The following is a 21,026-nucleotide window of genomic DNA, read 5'->3' on the forward strand; positions in this document are numbered from 1 at the left end:
AACATTTTGCATCCTCCTTCTAGAACATGTTACTTCTATAATAAGATTTTCTTCCCTACTTTTCTCACTGTATTTTGGTCATTAAATTTTAAAAATAAAAACCTATAGGTGCGCCTGGGTGGCTTAGTCGGTTAAGCGTCCGACTTTCGCTTAGGTCACAATCTCGCGATTCGTNCTATAGGGGCACCTGGGTGGCTCAGTCAGTTAAGCTTCTCTTGATTTTGGCTCACAGTTTGTGAGTTCGAGTCCCATGTTGGGCTCTGAACTGAGTGCAGAGCCTCCTTAGGATTCTCTCTCTTTCTTTCTCCACCCATCATCCCCCTCAAAATAAACTTAAAAAAAAAAAAAGAAAAGAAACACATTCATAATTGCACACATACCTTCAATGTCTAGCCGATTTAAGATATCAGCAGCTACAGCATCCACTTCTAATTCACACGTACTCTGTGGTTCAACACCTTCCAGTATTAAAGAGCTGTATTAAAAAGATATAAAAAAAAAAATAATAATCTAGGGCACTTGGCTGGCTTAAGTGGTAGAGCATGCAACTTTTGATCTTGGGGCTGTGAGTTCAAGCCCCAAGTTGGGCACAGAGATTACTTAAAAAAATAATAATAATAAAATAACAGATTAACCACATAAGAGCAAATTTTCTGAAGACTTTGTTTATAGAATTTTTCATGTTGAGTGATATTATATTAAGTCACGACGGTTCTTGAAACAATTGTTACTGTGTGTATACATATAAAGACATTAAAAAAAAGAGGAAAAATACAAAACTTGCTGTATTGACAACTCTTGAGATCCTTTTGCAGTATATTTTACATATTATGGTTCATTATATTTTATATGTAAAGAATGCACAATGTTTTAGCATGTGGGTTATATCCAGGGTAGAATGGGATTAGATAACAGAGGGACAAGATAGGGATATATCGAAAACCATATACATATGCAATCACTTGCCTAGAGGCATCTTGCTCAGCAATCATAGACAGTTGTTAAAAATGATGACAGAGTATGCTACAAGAGATTGGGGAAAGGGAACATACTGAAAGTGGGCAAATGATACTGTTCTCCCTGCCCTCAACTACTGCTAAGCTGAGGAATGCTTTAAAAGTCTCCCTAACTACAGGGGCGCCTGGGTGGCTTAGTCGGTTAAGCGTCCGACTTTCGCTTAGGTCATGATCTCACGGTTCGTGGGTTCGGGCCCCGCGTCGGGCTCTGTGCTGACTGCCAGCTCAGAGCCTGGAGCCTGTTTCAGTCTGTGACTCCCTCTCTCTCTGACCCTCCCCTGCTCATGCTGTCTCTCTCTCTCTCCCTCCTAGAAATAAATAAAAACATTTAAAAAAAAAAAATAAAAGTCTCCCTAACTACAAACTGAGAAATCATAGGAGTTCAACAGTGCAATCATAGCTAAGAGAAGTGGTGATTAATTAATGACCATGAGGTCATTAATTTTTATGATAACTACAGAGGATTATGCCCCGTTAATGCTGTGTAACTCAAAAGCATTTTGGTTTTCATCAGAGCCACAAAAAAATAAAATTAGGAAGACACCATATATATGTCTCTGCTTGATAGAATGAATGTACCTCTAATGTGGATACCAGTTTACTCATTCCAAAGTTTAGATCTCCTACTAACACAGACCCCAAATGAAAAGGAGAACTTTTACTAGAAAGTGAGTGATGGCAGATTTGATTAACATTTTTATTTGAAAGATTTTCTTTTTTATGTTTTAAGAGAAACATATTAGTGAAACTTCATTTTCCATTGTCTATCCCTCAGGAAATCTGATGAAACATTAGAAATTTCTTAAACCACAGAATTGTTATAGTTCAAATCAAATATATACATAGATATACATCCAGATAAAAAACACACATATATCTTTTTACCATTGATACAGAAGGGACATATTAGCCAACCTATCACAATATATCCTTTTTACTTCCAGAAAAAAATAATTCTCAATGTAGCTTGTTTTTTTAATTCATATAATTTAATAAAGTTTTGCCATGAACTGAAGTAGTAGATAAAATACTTTTTGGTCAACAGTTTTCTCCTTATACTAAAAAGTTTCACAATTTTTGGAAGAATTATATTGTAAATTTCAAGGGTAAATTTTCCAGGAGTAGCACATCTGTGATTAAGGAGGGGAACAATAACATCACAAAATGCAATCTCATAGTAGAAATTTTTAACTATTTCTTGCCCTTATTACAAAATTACTTTAGACATACAGAATAGGAAGTGTTTCTAGGGAAAGGAAATAGTTTTCACAATTAAATATGTCTCCAGTAGATAAAACACCAGAAGTAAAACTTGAGTTAGCAAATACATAAAAACCATTCATTATAGTCATGAATAGTAGATATGACAGTAACTAGACAATTATGCTTCTCTGAACATTTCTGTTCTTAGCTTAAAACAACAGACCTACCAATTAGAATCATTGAGGGTGGAGCTCAGACATCTACAATTTTAAAAGTCTCTTTCGATCAACTGATGGGCAGTCAGGGTTGAGATTACTTCAGTAGACTTGACATTTGTGGATTCAACATTCTGACAAATGACCCTGAAGGGTCCATGATATGTGGTAATTAACAATGAGTTAACCAGTAAGGTTAGCAGGACTGATAACTGAGCACTCCCCATCTCTTGAGTTTGCTGCTCTCTGTTTGTCATGGTTCTTGTAATAACGTTTGTGAAGAAATATAGAATATTTGTTTAAAAAAAAAAAAAGGCATCCAGCAAGAAGGTGCTAGCAACACTGGGAACAGAAATGAGACTGATAAAAATCTAATAAGAGTACTGACTTATGGCAAATTTTTTTGACATTATGTTATTTGGACTTGATGAAATAATGGATTTTCATATTTATTATAAGCATCTCCAAAATACAAAAATATGGGATAACCTGAGACAAAAATATATAGCTATACTATATTTATTATAGATTCTAATTCTGAATACCTTGTGTAATTTCACTAGTTTGCCTACTCATATCTTTGCTCATAATTGGTTGTTCGTTAAGAGTAATAAAATAGGCTCCTAAAATACAAACTTTTCATTATAATATATAGGGTTTCCCTAAACTTACTTATAACCAATAAAGCCTTACTATGATCTAACTAGAAAGTTAGTTTGCTTACAAAAAGATTTCAAACACTAATAAACTCTTGTCTTATTTGATCATGCAAAAAACAAGTTATTAAAGATATAAAACTTGGAAAATCAAGGGCTCTAGTGAATAGGTAAAATCCTTGGGTCATGCTGATGTACTCCAATTTCAGAGAGATAGACAAACTGTATCACAGTCATAAAAAAAATGAAGAGAGCAAGTAACTTGTTGATCACTTTGGTCTGGACTGATGAGAACTTGAATTTGATGTGGTAAATAATATCCTATCTAAACTTAATACCATTTCAACCTGATTAAAAAATAATTCTGCCGTATCTGAGAAGAAACCAAGAAGTACACATATATGCATATGTGTATGTGTGTGTGTACGTTTGTCAGAAAGTCCTGATACTTCCCAAGGTCAATCAAGAGGTAAGGTGAGTCATTTCACTTTGAAGTCCTTGAAGTTTTATTCTGGTATAATATTCTTGTCACTAAATAATATGTTTCTATCATTATTTAATGAGATTCTTTCTTAGAGGTCTTTTGTTTTTTTAGTGTTTATTTTTGAGAGACACAGAGATAGAGAGAGAACAAATGCGTAAGGGAGGGGCAGGGAGAGGGAGGGAGACACAGAATCTGAAGCAGGCCCCAGGCTCTGAGCTGTCAGCACAGAGCCCAATGTGGGGCTTGAACTCACAAGCCATGAGATCATGACCTGAGCCAAAGTCAGATGTTTTAACTGACTGAGCCACTCAAGTGCCCCTAATGAGATTCTTTCTTAACTTCGTGTCAGACTCTGTACTGACAGCACAGTGCTCTGCATCAGGCAACAGCATGGAGCCTACATGGAATTCTTTCTGCCCCTCCCCCATGGTAGACTTTCTCTCCCTCTCCTTCCTTCCCTCCTTCAAAATAAATGAATAAACAGTTTTAAAAAAATGACAAATTACTTCTTCATACACAGTATGTCAACCGACTTTTTTCCATAAAAACATTTAGAAATTTGGGGGTTACTTTTTTCAAAAATATTTGCTACTTAGGTTTTAAATTGCAGTTTTGTGATTTTTATTTGACAAGTTATAGGATATCAATTCAGAATGCATAATGAAGACAGATGTTGGAAAGAAGTATAAAAATTTATACCAGATTACTTTTATTAATTAGGTAATAACTAGGTCCATTTTCATCCTGTTTTCAAGGTCTGTGTTTAAAATCTATGATTCCATGTAACATACTAATGTTGAGATGTGTTTCTTTGACAAACTTATAGACTTTTTTTTCTGAGAGAAAGAAAGAGAGAGAGAGAGAGAGAGAGAGAGAACAAGCGCAGGAGAGGGTCAGAGAGAGGGAGACACAGAATCTCAAACAGGCTCCAGGCTCTGAGCTAGCTGTCAACACAGAGCCTGACGCTGGGCTTGAACCCATGAACCGTGAGATCATAATGACCTGAGCCGAAGTCGGACGCTTAACCGACTGAGCCACCCAGGCACCCCAGATAAACTTATAGATTAAAAACAAAAAGTAAGATTAAAATTAAATTACGACAGCCACTGATTTTTGAATACAGTAGGATATACATAAATAGGTTTTTTCCTTTTACAACATTAACTAACCTTGGTATTTCATCTTCTTCCCACCGAAATAAAGTACCAGTAAGAGAATTTCCTGGTAGCTGATCCTTGCAAGATCCAGTTGTATGCAATGGATCACCTAGGAATAGGAAGATAAAAGAAGGTAAGTTCTACTTTTAACTTGCATATACTTACTGCTATAAGTAAAATAATACATAAATATAACTAGTTCCTAAAATTGTGTCCTTAAAATTCATATACACACAGGAATGCATATGCACAGTTGAAAATAACGGCTCTAAACTAAGAGGAGAGAAAAGTGTTTGTAATACAGATATGAGAGAGAAATAGCTACAATGCTTACATACTAGTATGATACATTTAAATGTGTCACTGTGGTAGGTAGAATTAAAACCTCACTTTGAAAATAATGAAAAGTTAAGATTGTTTACAGACTTTAAATTCCTAGGGTATTCTGTAGGAGTCCCAATTAAAATTCTAATGGAAATCAGATTCCAGGTAAAATTCAAAACATACTTTAATACTAATCCCTGAACAAAGAGAAAATACGCAATGCATTCCAGAAGTGATAGCAGTTAACAGTGAATGGAAACCTGGGGCAAATGCAAATACAATTTGACCAGAAGTAGAAGAAGGGACAATGCATGTTTGCTTAGTTGCCTAAGTTTCAGGAACTGAGTCCTGATGTCATGCTTTAGAAGTAGTTTCTAAATTTTAGCAATTGTTCTCCAATCTCTTGTGGGAATTTAAATTCTAAGACAAAGCTTAAATGAGTGACATAGAAAGAATCCTAACATTAAGACACGAAATTTGCAATTTTCTAATTCAGCTAAATTTAATACTGTCTCGTATTTGCTCAGCTTGATCAAAAAATGGTGTAAATAAGACTGATGTCATCAGGTATTACCATCTTTGTTATTTCGGCAAAACATATGCCAAAACATGTAACTGATTCTACATATCTTTAGAAGTTTTTAAAGGCTTTGCTATCAGGTGGTCAGGACATTAATATGAAATTACTTTGTAAAGTTGTAAATTACCATAAATATTATTTTCTAATAAATTTATGTGAATAAAGAATCTATACATGTTTACTGATTCAGGCAAGCCTGGGTGGCTCAGCAGGTTAGGTGTCCGACTTCAGCCCAGGTCATGATCTCACAGTTTGTGGGTTCGAGCCCTGTGTCGGGCTCTGTGCTGACAGCTCAGAGCCTGGAGCCTGCTTCAGATACTGTGTCTCCCCCTCTCTCTGCCCCTCCCCCACTCATGCTCAGTCTCTCTCAAATATAAACATTCAAAAAAAAGTTTACTGATTCAAAGTTATCGACATAAAATTTCACATCTTACGTATATTTTTTATGCATTGTTTTAGCATATTTTCCTAAAAAGGGGGGAAACTCCCTAACTTAAATGCATATATATAATTTTTCAACTGTGAATGGTAAAAAATATAAAATGCTCTTTAGTGCTCAAAATATTTATTTACTTTATATGCTTCACTTTAACAACCGTAGTAGTTAGCACCATTTCTAGTTCATCTGACACTACTAGATGATGTGACTGAAGTACTGAGGGAAAAATTGCATATGCATATATACTATTAAATTTTCTACATCTTTTTCACTTTTGAATTTACTCTATTTTCTTTCTTTTTTAATTTTTTAATGTTTTATTTATTTCTGAGAGAGAGAGAGACAGCGTGGGCAGGGGAGGGTCAGAGAGAAAGGGAGACACAGAATCCGAAACAGCCTCCAGGCTCTGAACTAGCTGTCAGCACAGAGCCCGATGCGGGGCTCAAACCCACGAACCGCTAGATCATGACCTGAGCCGAAGTCGGAGGCTTAACCGACTGAGCCACCCAGGCGCCCCTTGGCCATTTTTAATTGGGTTTTTGCTTGTTTACTAAGAGTTCTTTATATGTTCTAGATACATGTAATTTATCAGATATGTAACCTGAAAATGTTTTTCCCCAGTAAAACATAGTAGTAAAAACTACAGGATTTCTTTTAGAAGTGTTGGAAATGTTCTAAATTTGATTGTGGTGATCATTATACAATTATGTGAACATACTAAAAGCCAATGAATTGTCCATTTTCAATGAGTTGTATGATATGTGAATTCAACTTTAATGAAACTATTACCAAAAAAATCTTTTGAGATTACTTTTCCATATTTTGAAAAAGAATTCTTGATAAACCCTAATACCATTCTGCATATTTCTTTTTTATTCTTTATCCACCCAGTAGTTATTTTCTAAGTATATGTTATTTTATAAATAATCAATTACATTAACATTTGTCTCAAGTTTTAATCAGAACTTATGAAATCAACCTTACTTTTCCTTCTTGCTTTCCGGAACTTCACAGCAGCCAGATTTATTAAATTCATTCCATACAGATTGTAGTCAATGAACAGCTGTAGGAGGTAGGGAATATGCGCTTCATGAGGCTGGTAAAATTTATTCATTATGGCTCCACTTTGCAAAAGTTCACATATCCTAGGTTAGAAAAAAAAGTTACATTCTAAAATTATGGTTCCTAAAAAGTTAAGTGAAACAATAATTACCCTACTATAGAGAATGAAACACATTATATTAGCACACAAATCTTTTATTTAAATTTTACTGGAAATTTGTATTTTGTTAGAAATTAAAAGTTTAAGTTTTAAAGTCAGCTGCACACTCTGAAAATGACAAAAAAAAATTTGGATGAAGAGTATTTTGACTTCTAAAACCAACTTAATATGAACTATATTAAAAAACCGAAATGTCAGAAGTTTTTAAAATATGAGCTTTTCCTTTTAAAAACTGAGAAAAGAACTGAAGTACATGAAACATCTAGAAGGGATATTAATAAGATAAAGTCACAGAGGTTATTTCTGCAAAGCCTTCCTGAAGTCTCTAAGCAAGAGACTAAATGATGAATTAAAGATACTTCTACAAAGAAAAGGAAGAGTATTTCACACAAATTAAATTATACATGTAAAGAGTCATAAGAAAACGTGGCTTATTTGAGAACTGAAACCACTGAGTGTGGCTTAGTGACAGAGGCTGTGGGGAGTGTGTCTATGATGGGGATGGGCTAGAGAGGTAATGAAAAGTCAGATCATGCACAGCTTACTAAGACATCTCAAGAAATAGCAGAATTTGTCTCCAACGTGAAGAGTGAGGAAGAGAAATGACCATGTTAGCTAGAGAACACACAGGACTAAAGATACAAGTGAGAAGGCTATTGCAGAAAACTAAATGATGCTGGCTTTAACAAAGATCATGGCAATGTGTTGATTCAGGAGACAGGCAAAGAATAAAATGGTCAAGCCCTGATGACTGGCTAGATGTGGAGGGTGTGGCAGAATAGAGGAGTTGAAGATGATGCCTTGATTTCTTGGTGGTGCCACATTTATTGGAATAGAAAGGGCTGGATGAGAACACGTTTCTTTGCAGATTTTCTGGAGGAGGACTAAGAATGAACTCAGTTTTAGACACAATGGGGGTTAGGTATAGTAAAGTATTAAGGCATATTTCCATGAAAATACTGGTAAGAATTATTTTATTTATACAGCAAAGGCAGCTAACATATATTGAAGCATTAGGTACTGGACATTGTGTTAGGTGTTTTAAATGCTTAATCTCAAGTAATCCTCACTACAAACCTGTGATACCACTGATCCAGAGCTCTGGAGGAAAATTTAGGCTATTGATATATACCTGGAAGTCAAATGCATAAAGATTAACAAAGAGAAAAACCAAAACAAACCAAGAGAGTAGATAAGACTGTACAGTGAGGAGGAAGTACAGAGAGAAAAGATGAAGGCCTAAGACACAACCCCAAGAACAGCTGCAGATGTTCAAGGAGGAACTAACAAAATAATATAAATTTGAATGATCAGACAGTAGGAGGAAAATCAGAGGAGGTTTATATCAAAGAAACTTAACACTTAAGGTTATTTTAAGGCACTATAAACACTGACACAAGGACAAAAAGGTGTTAACTAAATTTAGCAACATGGAGGTCAATGATTTGACCACACAAATCTTCTGAAAGGGTCTCAGGAATCTCTAGTGCACACTTTGCTACACTGACGGGTTCTATTTTCTCTATGAAGTAGGAGGCAAAGCCTCAGGAGGGGCTTAGTTAATATTTGAGTAGAGAGGGTGAAGAATGGTAAGAAGATAATTTGAGAAAAGCAGAAATACGACAGGCAAGGAAGGCCCAAGTGAAATTGAAGACCATGAATTTACAGTGGCTCCATTCTGCTGTGATTTTTTTTGTTTTTGTTTTTTTTTGTATCCTACACTGCTCAGAAGCCAGAGTTTAGCAGAGAAAGGGAGTAAATAAATAGATTAATCCAGAATTGATGCTGTCACCTGACAGACAAAGGAGTTGGGAAGATAAAGAGTAGAATCTAAGATGGAAAGGAAAAAAAATTAATTGCAGCAGAAGGCTACAAAATGGAACAGTAGTAGTGAGGCTAGAGAATTTAAAACCTAAAAACAGGTAGAATGGGAGTAACTCAGGGACAGAGGTGAAAAGATTNAGAGCCATGAAAAGGTTCTATAACTGAATTATAGTGCGTAAATGTACAATTCAGTAAATTTACTAAAAATCACTGAACTGTGTATACTTAAAATGTGTGAATTTTGTGGTAGATAAGTTATATCTCAAAAATTTATTTAAAAAAAAAGATTACAGTCAGAAGCCAAGATGTTTGCATTTAAAATCTCAGAGGTAGGGCAAGTTCTAGAGTGTGGTGAGAATAGACAGTTCAAGAAGAATGGAAGTAAAGCTCACAGGAGATGACCAAGTAGAGAAAGCAAAAGGCCAGTCTCCAAATGATATGTTGCAGTATTCATTCATTTATTCCACAAATAGTTATTGACTATAATGTAGTGGATACTGTTCTAAACACTGAGGACTAAGGAGCAAACATAGCAGAAAAAAGCCTTTGCCTGTGGACTTACATTCTAGCATGATACCAATTTTATATGGAAAATTTAAAAAGAGAATATGAATATACTTGTATATATATATATATATATTTATGAAAAATACAAAGACCTAAACCAAAGTCTTAACAACTACTGCCTCTAAGGAAAAGAGTTATTAAGAATTAGGGTAAGGGTAAATTGTAGTTTAACATTTTTCATATATACTATAGCCAACATTTACACAGCACTTATAATGTGCCCCGCACTGTTCTGAGTGATTTATAAATAACTTTGTTCAGCGTAACAGCGTGCACTAACATCAATCCTATTTACAGATGAGGAAGATAAGTCACAGAGACATTAAATAACTTGCCTAAAGTCTCTCAGCTGGTAAGTGGCAGAGCCAGATTTTGAATACAGGCAATGTGGTTTCAGAATCTACACTCTTAACTACTACATAATGTATTAGTTTAATACTATAACACAAATGATTCATGTATAAAGGTATTATAAACAAATACCCCAAAAGGGGGAAAAATTTTTCTTTCACAGAATCCTTTTCCTTCATAGTACATACTACAACTTTTGGTTACATATTTGGGCTACACATCTACTGTCTGTATCTTCTGATATGCTAGAAGATCCCTGCGGGCAGGAACCAAGTAAACTGTTTATCACTGTTCACAGCAAATTCTATAGTGCATTAAATAATGTGGGTATTTTACAAATATTTATTTTGAATTAAATCAATAAATGAATGTATCTCTCAATAAATCAGGGAATTTCAGACAGGGACTGATATAAACTATGTAATTTAAAGCAAACTTACTGGAAATAGCTTAATAAGTATTTGATTGCTATAGTCATAAGAAAGAAAAGCAGATTATATTTATATATTTTCTCTCAAAAACAGTTATGTAGGCTATTTATAAAAGATGTATGCAAATTTTATTCAAGGTTCCCTTTCTAGCACACTTGGATGACATGAGAAAGAGTAGAAATGACTAAGGTGTACTCTCCTACCCACTGTATGTGCAAGAAAGGGTTAAGAGTTCACAGGGACTCTTAGGATAGGAGAAAGTGTGACCAAAGGGAAGTGGTACAAGAAAATCATTGTCTCTAAGTGCCTATTCTGGAAGATGGTTTTGGTACCCTACATAACAGAAGCTGTTTGGGATAAGGGTAGAGGCAGATTACAGAGAAAATTAGTTTTCACTGGTTACTTGGAGGAGGGAATAACCATGGGGATTAGGGTACTGATTGAGTGAAGGCCTCACTGAGGGTAAACCTCATATCCTGGACAGCTGTGCCTCTTGGTGCCTAAATTCACTCTGGGGAAACCTGCAATATGCTTCTTAACAAAAGATTACCTTTTGAAACTTAGTACTTAAGCCCTTACACTGGGGCACCTCATACATTTCTTTTTGCTTTGAAACTGAAGAGCAAATTTCTCCTGGGATTGAACGTTTGGTCTGGCTATTAGGGCACTAATATCCTACAAGGCAGCCATCATCTCTCCATATCTACTTGTACAAGCTCTCTAAATCTAAAACAGAAAACCAGCGGTTAGGGACTATAAAGCAAGGTCCCTTCACTCTTTTTTTTTTCTCTAAATAAATAATTATTTTAATTGTAAAAAAAAAAAAAAAGCATAATGGGGTGCCTGGGTGGTTTAGTCGGTTAAGCGTCCGACTTTTGCTTAGGTCATGATCTCGCGGTTCGTGGGTTCGAGCCCCACATCGGGCTCTGTGCTGACTGCCAGCTCAGAGCCTGGAGCCTATTTCAGAGTCTGTATCTCCCTCTCTCTCTGACCCTCCCCTGCTCACGCTGTCTCTCTCTCTCTCTCTCTCCTAGAAATAAATATTTAAAAAAAAAAGCATAATAAACAAAAATACAAACATATGTATGAACACATGTTTCTGTTTAATAAACACACAAATATAAAATAAACCAGTGCTTTTCCCTTGCCCTATGGCCAATCACATTTTCCCATTGTAATAAAAAGAAGTACTTGTTTACACTTCCATAGCTTTCTCTAGCTCTATCCAAATATATACAAACACAGAATTGTATATAGAGCCATTCTTTCCTTTCTCATTTAAATGAGCTCAGTATTTTCCCAACTGCTCCAATCAAAAGATTATATACCAGCTGCATCATGGATATGTTGGACATCACATACAGATCTATGTAATTATTTTTATTCATCGCATATTATTCCACTGTATAATTATAGTATAAATAGGGTCAACAATGTCCCGATTAATGAACTTCTTGATTGGTTTCTCTTGCTTTGTTTTGGCCACTAAAACAATGCAGCACATATCTTTGAATATACATTTTTATACAACAGATTAAAGATTCCCAATAGATACAGTGTCAAAGAACATGTATACCATTAATTTTGATAGGTAATGCCAGATTTATCAGAATATGACAATGTTCTACTTTCTCATTATGATTTGCTTTGTATTTCTATGACTGCTAATGAGGCTGAGCAGATTTTCATTGTGAATTACCAATAATATCTTTAGCCACTGTTTCAAATATAATGTAAAACTTTATCTCATTGGCATATAGGATTTCTTAGTTTTCTAATATTTCTAATATTTATATCTTTAATTCATCTAAAATTTATTGGTGAGAAATAAGGGTCTATCATTCACAGCTTACATACGAAAAGCCAGCTTTAATCTCATTTTTTACGGAAACATACATTTCCCACTGAAATAAAAAGCCACTTTTACTAAATATTTAGCTAATTATTATATATACTTGGATCTGCTTCTTTTTCTATTCCATTGTTAATTTTTCTCATGGCCAGTAACATGCTATTTTATTTTATTTTAATTTTATTTATTTTTTAATAGTTTATTGTCAAGTTGGTTTCCATATAATACCCAGTGCTCATCTACCTATAAGTGCCTTCCTCCATGCCCATCACCCCCCTTCCACTCCCCCCCACCCCCATCAGCCCTCAGTTTGTTCTCGGAATTCAAGAGTCTCTCATGGTTTGGCTCCCTCCCTCTCCCCCACTATTCTTCCCCTTCTTCTCCCCCATGGTCCTCCGTTAGCTTTCTCCTAATCCTCCTATATGTGCAAACATATGGTAGCTGTCCTTCTCTGCCTGAAGGTCCCTTCACTCTTAAAACATCCTTCCTAGAGGCCAAGCCATGGATCTCTCTTTGCACATAAATATACTATTATGGTCCCTTTCTTTAATAATACTACAAATGATACAGTCCTTTCTTCTAGATTTTTCTTTTTATTATTAAAATACTTAAGGGATAGTTATTCATATTTTATCTTTGTACCTTTTTACCATCGCAGGATTGTAAAGATAGATCTTCATAAAGTGTCTTTCCTTCTCATGATAACCATAAAAAGGCCTGAAACAAAAGAAAAAATATTTCAAATTATTTTCATCATCCAGAGATGAAGCAATGCAACTTATTGCCCTAATTAGACTCAGCTGGCCTAATTCAGTCTTATTTATATTCAGTATTACCCTAAACCTCAAAAACCAAACAAAACTGCTCTAAAACCGTTCAATTAAATTTACCACAGGTTAACATATAAAATATTGAAATCTGGTTACTTCTTTTAAGTTTAAAAATACCACTTTCAAAAAACGAGGGACCAAAAAAGTGCCAAACTATTTACACCTTAATTTCAATCATAATAACTCTACTAAAAAAATTGCTTTTTTCTCTATACTCTGAACATGTATGAGAAACCCAGAGTCCTTTCAAGTACCTTCACCCACTTCTGATTTTCTGTCAAAAACTAAAGCTCTTCATTAACAAAGTCCTTTAATTAGCAGCACTCATGTCACTATTTATTACTAATTTTACAAATTCACTAAGCAGAGACAATTCGCATATTATATATGTACAAGTACGTGTGTGCGCACGTGCGCGTGCATAACACACATGCAAATCAAATGAAGCCCATGAAAACTGTGTAGACAGGAACTTAAGAGATTAAAAAGACCATGACCTTACTTAAGGACCCTAATTATGTTGAAGCTGCCTTTTTCTCTAGGGTATCAGCCAGAATGGGGAAAGGAAGAAGCAAAAGTCTACACAGTAGAGAGAAGTAAGTGTTCAGAGCAAGATGAAATAAGCTGGAATATCATGTTACATCATTTTAGGAGGATCTGAAACTACACCAGTACCTCTGATATATAGACTACCATTTTTTTTTCCTCTTTTCATTTTTGTAAAGTAGGCACCATGCCCATCATGGGGCTTGAACTCACAACCCTGAGGTCAAGAGTTGCATGCTCTACCGACTGAGCCAGCCAGGCACCCCTATTTATTTGTCTAAAGTAAGCTCTGGGGCACCTAGGTGGCTGAGTTGGTTAAGGATTCAACTCTTGATCTTGGGTCAGGTCATGATCTCATGATTCATGGCATTGAGTCCTACGTTGGGCTTTGGGCTGACAGCACTGAGCCTGCTTGGGATTCTCTTTCTGCCTCTTTCTCTCTCTCAAAATAAATAAATAAACTTAAAAAAAATAAAATAAACTTTATGCCCAACATGGGGGCTTGAACTCATGACCCTGAGATCCAGAGTCACATGTTCTACCAACTGAGCCAGCTAGGTGCCCCCAGATTATCACTTTCAAAGATGATATAATTAGAAATAATATATAAACAGGTATGAATTTCCATGCAAAATAAAAAGATCTATATCTCCCTAGATTTAGTTGTAAATAAGTGGTTGGTTACATCTTTAGGTAGATAAATCTATTCACTTTTCATTAACAAAAAACTCTCTCAGGGAGGCTGGGTGGCTTAGCTGGTTAAACACCCGACTCTTGGTTTCTGTTCAGGTCATGATCTCGCTGGTAGCACAGAGCCTACTTGGGATTCTTGGTCTCCCTCTCTCTCTGCCCCTATCTGACTCACACTGTCTCTATCTCTCTCAAAACAAATAAATAATCTTAAAAAAAAATAAATCAACAAAAATAAAAAATACTGTCCCTTTCTAACGGGCACTAAACAGAACTTACCCTCATTAGGACCTCATTTCTGTCATGTCTGACAGTGTAGTTGACATTAAATACAGGAGTAATTTGGCAGCAGTCATTATTTGAGGTATGAACATTTTCTCCCCTAGCTATTGTCAAGCTTTTAAATCAGAGCCTTCTGTATGATTCTTGTAAAGCAATTTTTTTTTTTTTTTTTTTAAAGTCCCCAACTAGGGCGCCTGAGTGGCTCAGTCAGTTAAGCGTCCTACTTCAGCTCAGGTCATGAGCCTCGCATTTGGCTCTACGCTGACAGCGTAGAGCCTGTTTGGGAATCTCTGTCTCCCCATCTCTCTGCCTCTCACCTGCTTGTACTCTGTCAAAAATAAACGAACATTTGAAAAAAAAATCCAACTATTTGCCAAGGTATAAAAAGGCTTTTAAAAAATTTTGTAATGTTTATTTATTTTTGAGAGAGAGAAAGCGAGTGAGCGTGTGAGCAGGAGAGGGGCAGAGAAAGATGGAGACACAGAACCTGAAGTAGGTTCCAGACTCTGAACTATCAGCAGAGAGCCCAATGTGGAGCCTGAACTCACAAATGGTGAAATCATGACCCGAGCTAAAGTTGGACGCTTAAGCAACTGAGCCACCAGGCACCCCTAAAAGGTTCTCTATCTTTTCCTTGCTACTCACTCCAATCACCTTTTCCTCTAGCCATGCTAAACATTTTAGTCCCTCCAACTTGACCTACTCTCAAGTACTTTGCCATTCTCTCTGCCTTGAAAGCCTGCCCTGAACCCTGGCATGGTCTGCTTTCAGTCTTCATTCACATCTCTACTTAGACTCACTTCCTCAGCGAAGTCTTCTCTCACCATCACTCCCTATCCCTGACCCTTCACCCTTCGTCTCTTTTTCTTCCTTAGTATCACTTAACCACTTGCTGTCTAGTCCGCTATTTACTCCATTTTTGTTGCCATGAAGGAAGGGGTGAAACAAAGACATGTTGTTACCTGAATGATCTCATTCTTTCTCACTGGCAAAATTCAACTATTTATTCCTCCTGCTATGGTATTTTTCATGTCGTTATTTTAAGCCAAATAAATGTGGGGCAGGAAGGAAGAATTAAATCTGCTATGTGGTCCATGTTATCTTTGCTTGTTTTGGTTTTGCTAACAATCTCTTAGGGTTTTACAATTAGAATCTCATAAATTTCAAAAATTAAATATGTTAAGACTATCAAACCTCTAAAATTCTTTGTAAATCTAGGATTCTGTTTTCACATCTATTGCCCCAAAATATAGCCTGGAAATTCTACAAATTCAGTTTTCTGTGTAATTTAACCTGCAATCCTTACTTCTTGCTGTTGACTTCAGTTGATTCTGCCAAAAGAATTCCTCAACAGGGAAACTCTTTGGAGGGAAGAAAGTAGAATGGAACACAGTTTGAGAGTAGTTATTTTAGGATTAAAAAATTATATCTGATAACTAAGAGTTAGTTTTTTAATATAGCATTGAAAAGGAAAATGAAAATGGATAGCAAAAAACTCAATTCACTTAGATGGATTAAGAATCTCTTTATAGGGTATTTTCTAGAATCATGGTAGTTAAGTGGCAAGGAATTCCAGAAATTAGCCTAAGGTCATAATCCTATCTCTTGACCTGGCCTCAGAATACTGCATTATCTAAAAAGACTGGAAGTAAGCCTGTATAAATTTTAATTTGGTAGCTAGATGCAACTTTGTCTACCTTAAAGAAGTAGGAAAAATGGAAAGACTAAAATAATCAAAGAAGCTAGAATGTATGCTAAGGAAAAGGAGAATTAGGTTAAGAAAAAAAATTAGAATAAGAGGAAAAAGAGAATGACCATCATAGAACAGTTCATTTTTGCCTCAGGGTATTCAGATTCTTAAAACTATGACAACAGAAAGATTGGGGACTGGAGTGCCTGGATAACTCAAATTGGTAGAGTATGTAACTCTTGATCTTAGGGTCATGAGTTCAAGCCTCAGATTGGGCATAGAGCTTATTTACTTAAAAAGACTGGTGACTATTCAATTCACTAGATGGTGTGGAGATTCAGCTTTGAATTTCTTTTTAATGTTTATTATTTTTGGAGAGAGAAAGATAAAGTGTAAGTGGGGCAGGGGCAGAAAGAGAAGCAGACACAGAATCTGAAGCAGACTCCAGGCTCTGAGCTGCCAGCACAGAGCCCAATGCAGGGCCTGAACTTACAAACCATGAGATCATGAACTGGTTTGAAGTCAGAAGCTTAACCAACTGAGCCACCGGGGAGCCCCTGGAGATTCAACTTTGAAATGAGAACACGTATAGGAAAGTTTTAGAAACTATTAAACGTTAAAAAAGTTAGAATATAAAACTCATAATTATCTTTAACCTGTTACTATCATAGGACAGATGTGAACTTTTATCTCATTTAGTCAACAAAATAGTTTTTTTTTAATGTTTATTTTATTTTTGAGACAGAGACAGAGCTTGAGCGGGGGAGGGGCAGAGAGATAGGGAATCACAGAATCCAAAGCAGGCTTCAGGCTCTGAGCCGATAGCACAAGGGCCCAGACGCGGGGCTCAAATCCACGGACCACAAGATCATGACCTGACCCAAAGTCGGCCGCCCAACCGAGTGAGCAATCCAGGTGCCCCAACCAAATAGTTCCTGAGCCATATATACTAAGTGCCCAACACCACACAAAGTGCTAAGGATATAATGATGGACAAGACAAGCCTCATGGCGCTTACATGTTGAAGGGAGAAATACATAAAAATTAAGTAACCAAAAAATTAAAGTAACTGCCAACTATATTAAGTGCTAAAGGAAACAAGAATAGGCAGAGATACAGAATAATAATAATATTTTATATTAAGTAAGTACTAATTTTTTAAATGTTTTTAAAATTTATTTTTGAAAGAGAGTGCAAGCAGGGTTGGGGCAGAGAGAGAGAGGGGGCCAGAGGATCCAAAGCAGGCTTTGCACTCAGAAGCGGGCGTTGCACTGACAGCAGTGAGTCTGATGCAGGGCTTAACTCACAAACTGTGAGATCAGGACCTGAGCCAAAGCTGGACACTCAACTGAATAAGCCACCCAGATGTCCTAACCTATTTTAAGTAGAAAAGTCAGAGAAAACTTCTCTGGAGAAGTGAAGAATATGAAAGGCTGGAAAAGAGTAGAGCACTCAAGGAAAGCAAACTGCATGCACGAACGTGGGAAAGAGCTTGATACATCAGAGGAATGGAAAGAAGACCCATGTTTCTAGATGGAATGTAGTAAACAAAATTACAGAGGTAGGCAGGGGTCAGATCACATAGGCTGTGGTTAGAAGCTTCAATTTATTCTATGAACAATATGAAGCCACTCAAAGATTTTAAATGATTTTAAAAGGATCCAATTTATATAATAAGAAGAATGTTTTTCCAGCTCTGGAACAAGATAAAAATAGAAGGAAATTCAATTAAAAGGATACTGTGGTGGTCCAGAGGAAAGCCTAGATTAAGGTAGGAACAGTAGACAAATTTAAGATGAATATAATATAAACATATCAAACTCAAAATATTCTCGTATAAGCTCCAAATCTGTCCTGCCAGCCTGTTCTACCTGCACCCTCTGGACTCACAATTTTATAGTTATCTTTGACTCCTGTCATAACCTTCATCCAATCAAACAATGAGTCTATGAGCAAAGCTCATAGACTCAACTTTCAGAATAGATCCAGAAGCTGACCACTGCTCAGTACTCCCACTACTCCCCAAGTGCAAGCTACTGTATTTTCTCATCTCACCCAGATGAAAGACTCATGTTCTCCCCTGCTTCTACCCTTATCCCCTGATGATCTACTCTTCACACAACTGCTTAAGTAATCCTTTCAAGTTTAAGTCAGATTGTGGCTACTCAAATTCCTGCAAAAAAACTTAAGATTAAAAGCCGGAGTCCTCAGAAGAGCCTAATGCAGTGTTTCTCAAACTTTAGTGTGGATCAGAATCAATACAAAGGCTTATTAAAACACAAATTGCTGGGTCCCACCACCAGAGTCTCTGATTCATTACGTCTAGGGTGGGACCCAAGAATATATTTTAAGTAAGTTTCCAGGAATGTTAATCTGTATCCTCTGAGAAATAGATGCCAATACGTGCAAGAAACTTATCAGGGGAAACACGTGTGAGAGAAAATGAAGAGGGACCCAGGAGAGGCTGGGACAGCCACCAAACTTAGACAACATCTGATCCCAAGCGAAAGAGAGAGGGACAGAGGGAAAATCGGTAGAAATATCTTCTATTGCAGCATGATTCTGAACAAAGTGTAGAAAGGCTTTCAGAGAGTTCTCAAGTGCTTCCTAGAAACAGGCCTGCCCTAGTACCCTTACCAGGCTTGGCCACTGGCTGGGAGCAGCTGATGGAAAGCAGCTTCAGTTCATATGGAATGATAGATTTCAGTGCTGTAGTGGGGCTACTGTTCAATTATGCTCCATGGATTTGGAGATCTGACAGGTGCATTCTCATCACTTTCAAACCAGGTAAAGTTGATGTTGGTGATCCTGGAAATGATACTTTAAGAACCACGGCCCAACATGATCTCCACCCATTCATCTTTCTCTAACCTCATTTGTCCTATTCCCTCTTCCCTCCATTCTAGCCACCTGGCCTCCGTGTTGTTCCCACTCCCTCACCTTCAAGTCACTGCTCAAAAGTCTATATACCTTGACAATAACACCTTCCCTGATTACCTATATAAAATTGCTACCAGTCCATTTCCCTACCCTACACTACTGATCCTTCTTATCCTGCTCTACATCTTTATTCTATAGCACTATCATATTAATAAATGAATATTTATTTCATGTTACATCAACTGGTTATTTTTCTATTTCCCATTATTAGAATGTAACCTCCATGGGGGCAGGGATCTTTGTTTTGTTCACCAATATATCCCAAGCACCTAGAACAGTGCCGTGCTCAATAAGTATTTGATGAATAAATTACATGAATTTCTGCAGGTCTAAGAAGTGGAGAAATAGAAAAGGCTAAAACAAAAATCACTGCTATCCATTTGTCTTTCAGTGCAATAAAAATTTACTTTAAAAAGTTACATAGTGGGGCGCCTGGGTGGCTTAGCTGGTTAAGCGTCCGACTTTCGCTCAGGTCATGATCTCGCGGTTCGTGGGTTCGAGCCCCGCGTCGGGCTCTGTGCTGACTGCCAGCTCAGAGCCTGGAGCCTGTTTCAGAGTCTGTGACTCCCTCTCTCTCTGACCCTCCCCTGCTCACGCTGTCTCTCTCTCTCTCTCTCTCTCCTAGAAATAAATAAAACATTAAAAAAAATTAGAAAAAAAAGTTATATAGGGGTGCCTGGGTGGCTCAGTCGGTTCAGTTCGGCTCAGGTCATGATCTCATGGTTTGTGAGTTCAAGCCCTGCATCGGGCACTGTGCTGACAGCTCAGAGCCTGGAGCCTGCTTCGGATTCTGTGTCTCCTCGCTCTGCCCCTCCACTGCTCCAGCGCAAGTTTGTACTCTCTCTCTCAAAAATAAACATTTATACATTTTTAAAGTTACAATATAACATTTGCCCCACTCCCATTAGATAAGAAGTGATAGAAAAATAAACCGTATCTTTAAATCAGATAGATTTTCTTTTACTTAGTATTAGAAACATAGATAAAGAAATTTAAAAAGATGTTAACATATACTTACATTCCTGATACTAATGACACTTTGAACACGTGCTGAGCAGTGGAAGATGGATTGCCTAAAGCCACATTAAGTGCTCTGTCGATACTGAATGCCATCTGAGAAAGATAGCTTTCTGGCTGCTGTCCATAACCATCGTATGGCACATAGAGGTAAGGAAAGATGCCATGTAGATGAAGACATGTCTTCTGACCTAAAATGTAATACATTATAAAGTTTAGTCTTGAGATGCATTTTAAAATTTTAACATTATAAAGCACAGAATGCAAGTCATTTAAATATTCAACAACACAGCTTATCTAGGATAACAGTTGAAGAAAATTAACCTATAATTAAAGCCAGCTATTTTTTACATTTTACACCTACATTTTACAACAGAACATTTAGAATCATTTTATAAACATAAGCATTCTAGTATGATTTAAATAGTTTTGGTGAAAATGTTTGAATATTTTACTCTCACAATCTAACTAGTTTTATATACTTCACTGAATTGCCCTATAATAATCTGACTTAGCACAGTGTTACGAAGCTTATAAAAAGTCACTGAAAGTTCATTAAATAAATGAGTATGTCTTGGCATAAATGTTTTCAAACAAGAGACTTCCCTGAGACAGACTGCTCTAAACACATGCTGTTCAGAAGATAAAAGCAGTTCCAGTATGTGGAATTTTGCTAACAGGGTGGGGAGGAGAGTCTGGGGGGGCGGGGG

General features: G+C 36.5%; 1 protein-coding gene across 2 annotated transcripts in view; it reads right to left on the reverse strand.

Annotated features, from left to right (window-relative positions):
- Nucleotides 1-21,026, reverse strand: part of REV3L (REV3 like, DNA directed polymerase zeta catalytic subunit) — a 175,192-nt gene that overhangs the window by 102,534 nt on the left and 51,632 nt on the right. For both annotated transcript variants that reach the window (XM_077779953.1, XM_077779951.1), the window contains 5 exons: nucleotides 20,318-20,507; nucleotides 12,964-13,038; nucleotides 7,059-7,219; nucleotides 4,744-4,840; nucleotides 381-475 (listed from right to left, as the gene is read on the reverse strand). In XM_077779953.1, the coding sequence (XP_077636079.1) occupies nucleotides 381-475; nucleotides 4,744-4,840; nucleotides 7,059-7,219; nucleotides 12,964-13,038; nucleotides 20,318-20,507 (618 nt within the window). The remainder of the gene's footprint in view (nucleotides 1-380; nucleotides 476-4,743; nucleotides 4,841-7,058; nucleotides 7,220-12,963; nucleotides 13,039-20,317; nucleotides 20,508-21,026) is intronic.

The sequence above is a fragment of the Crocuta crocuta genome, unplaced genomic scaffold (assembly GCF_008692635.1).
Source record: "Crocuta crocuta isolate KB4526 unplaced genomic scaffold, BGI_CrCroc_1.0 scaffold147, whole genome shotgun sequence".
In the NCBI taxonomy this organism is placed as follows: Eukaryota; Metazoa; Chordata; class Mammalia; order Carnivora; family Hyaenidae; genus Crocuta; species Crocuta crocuta.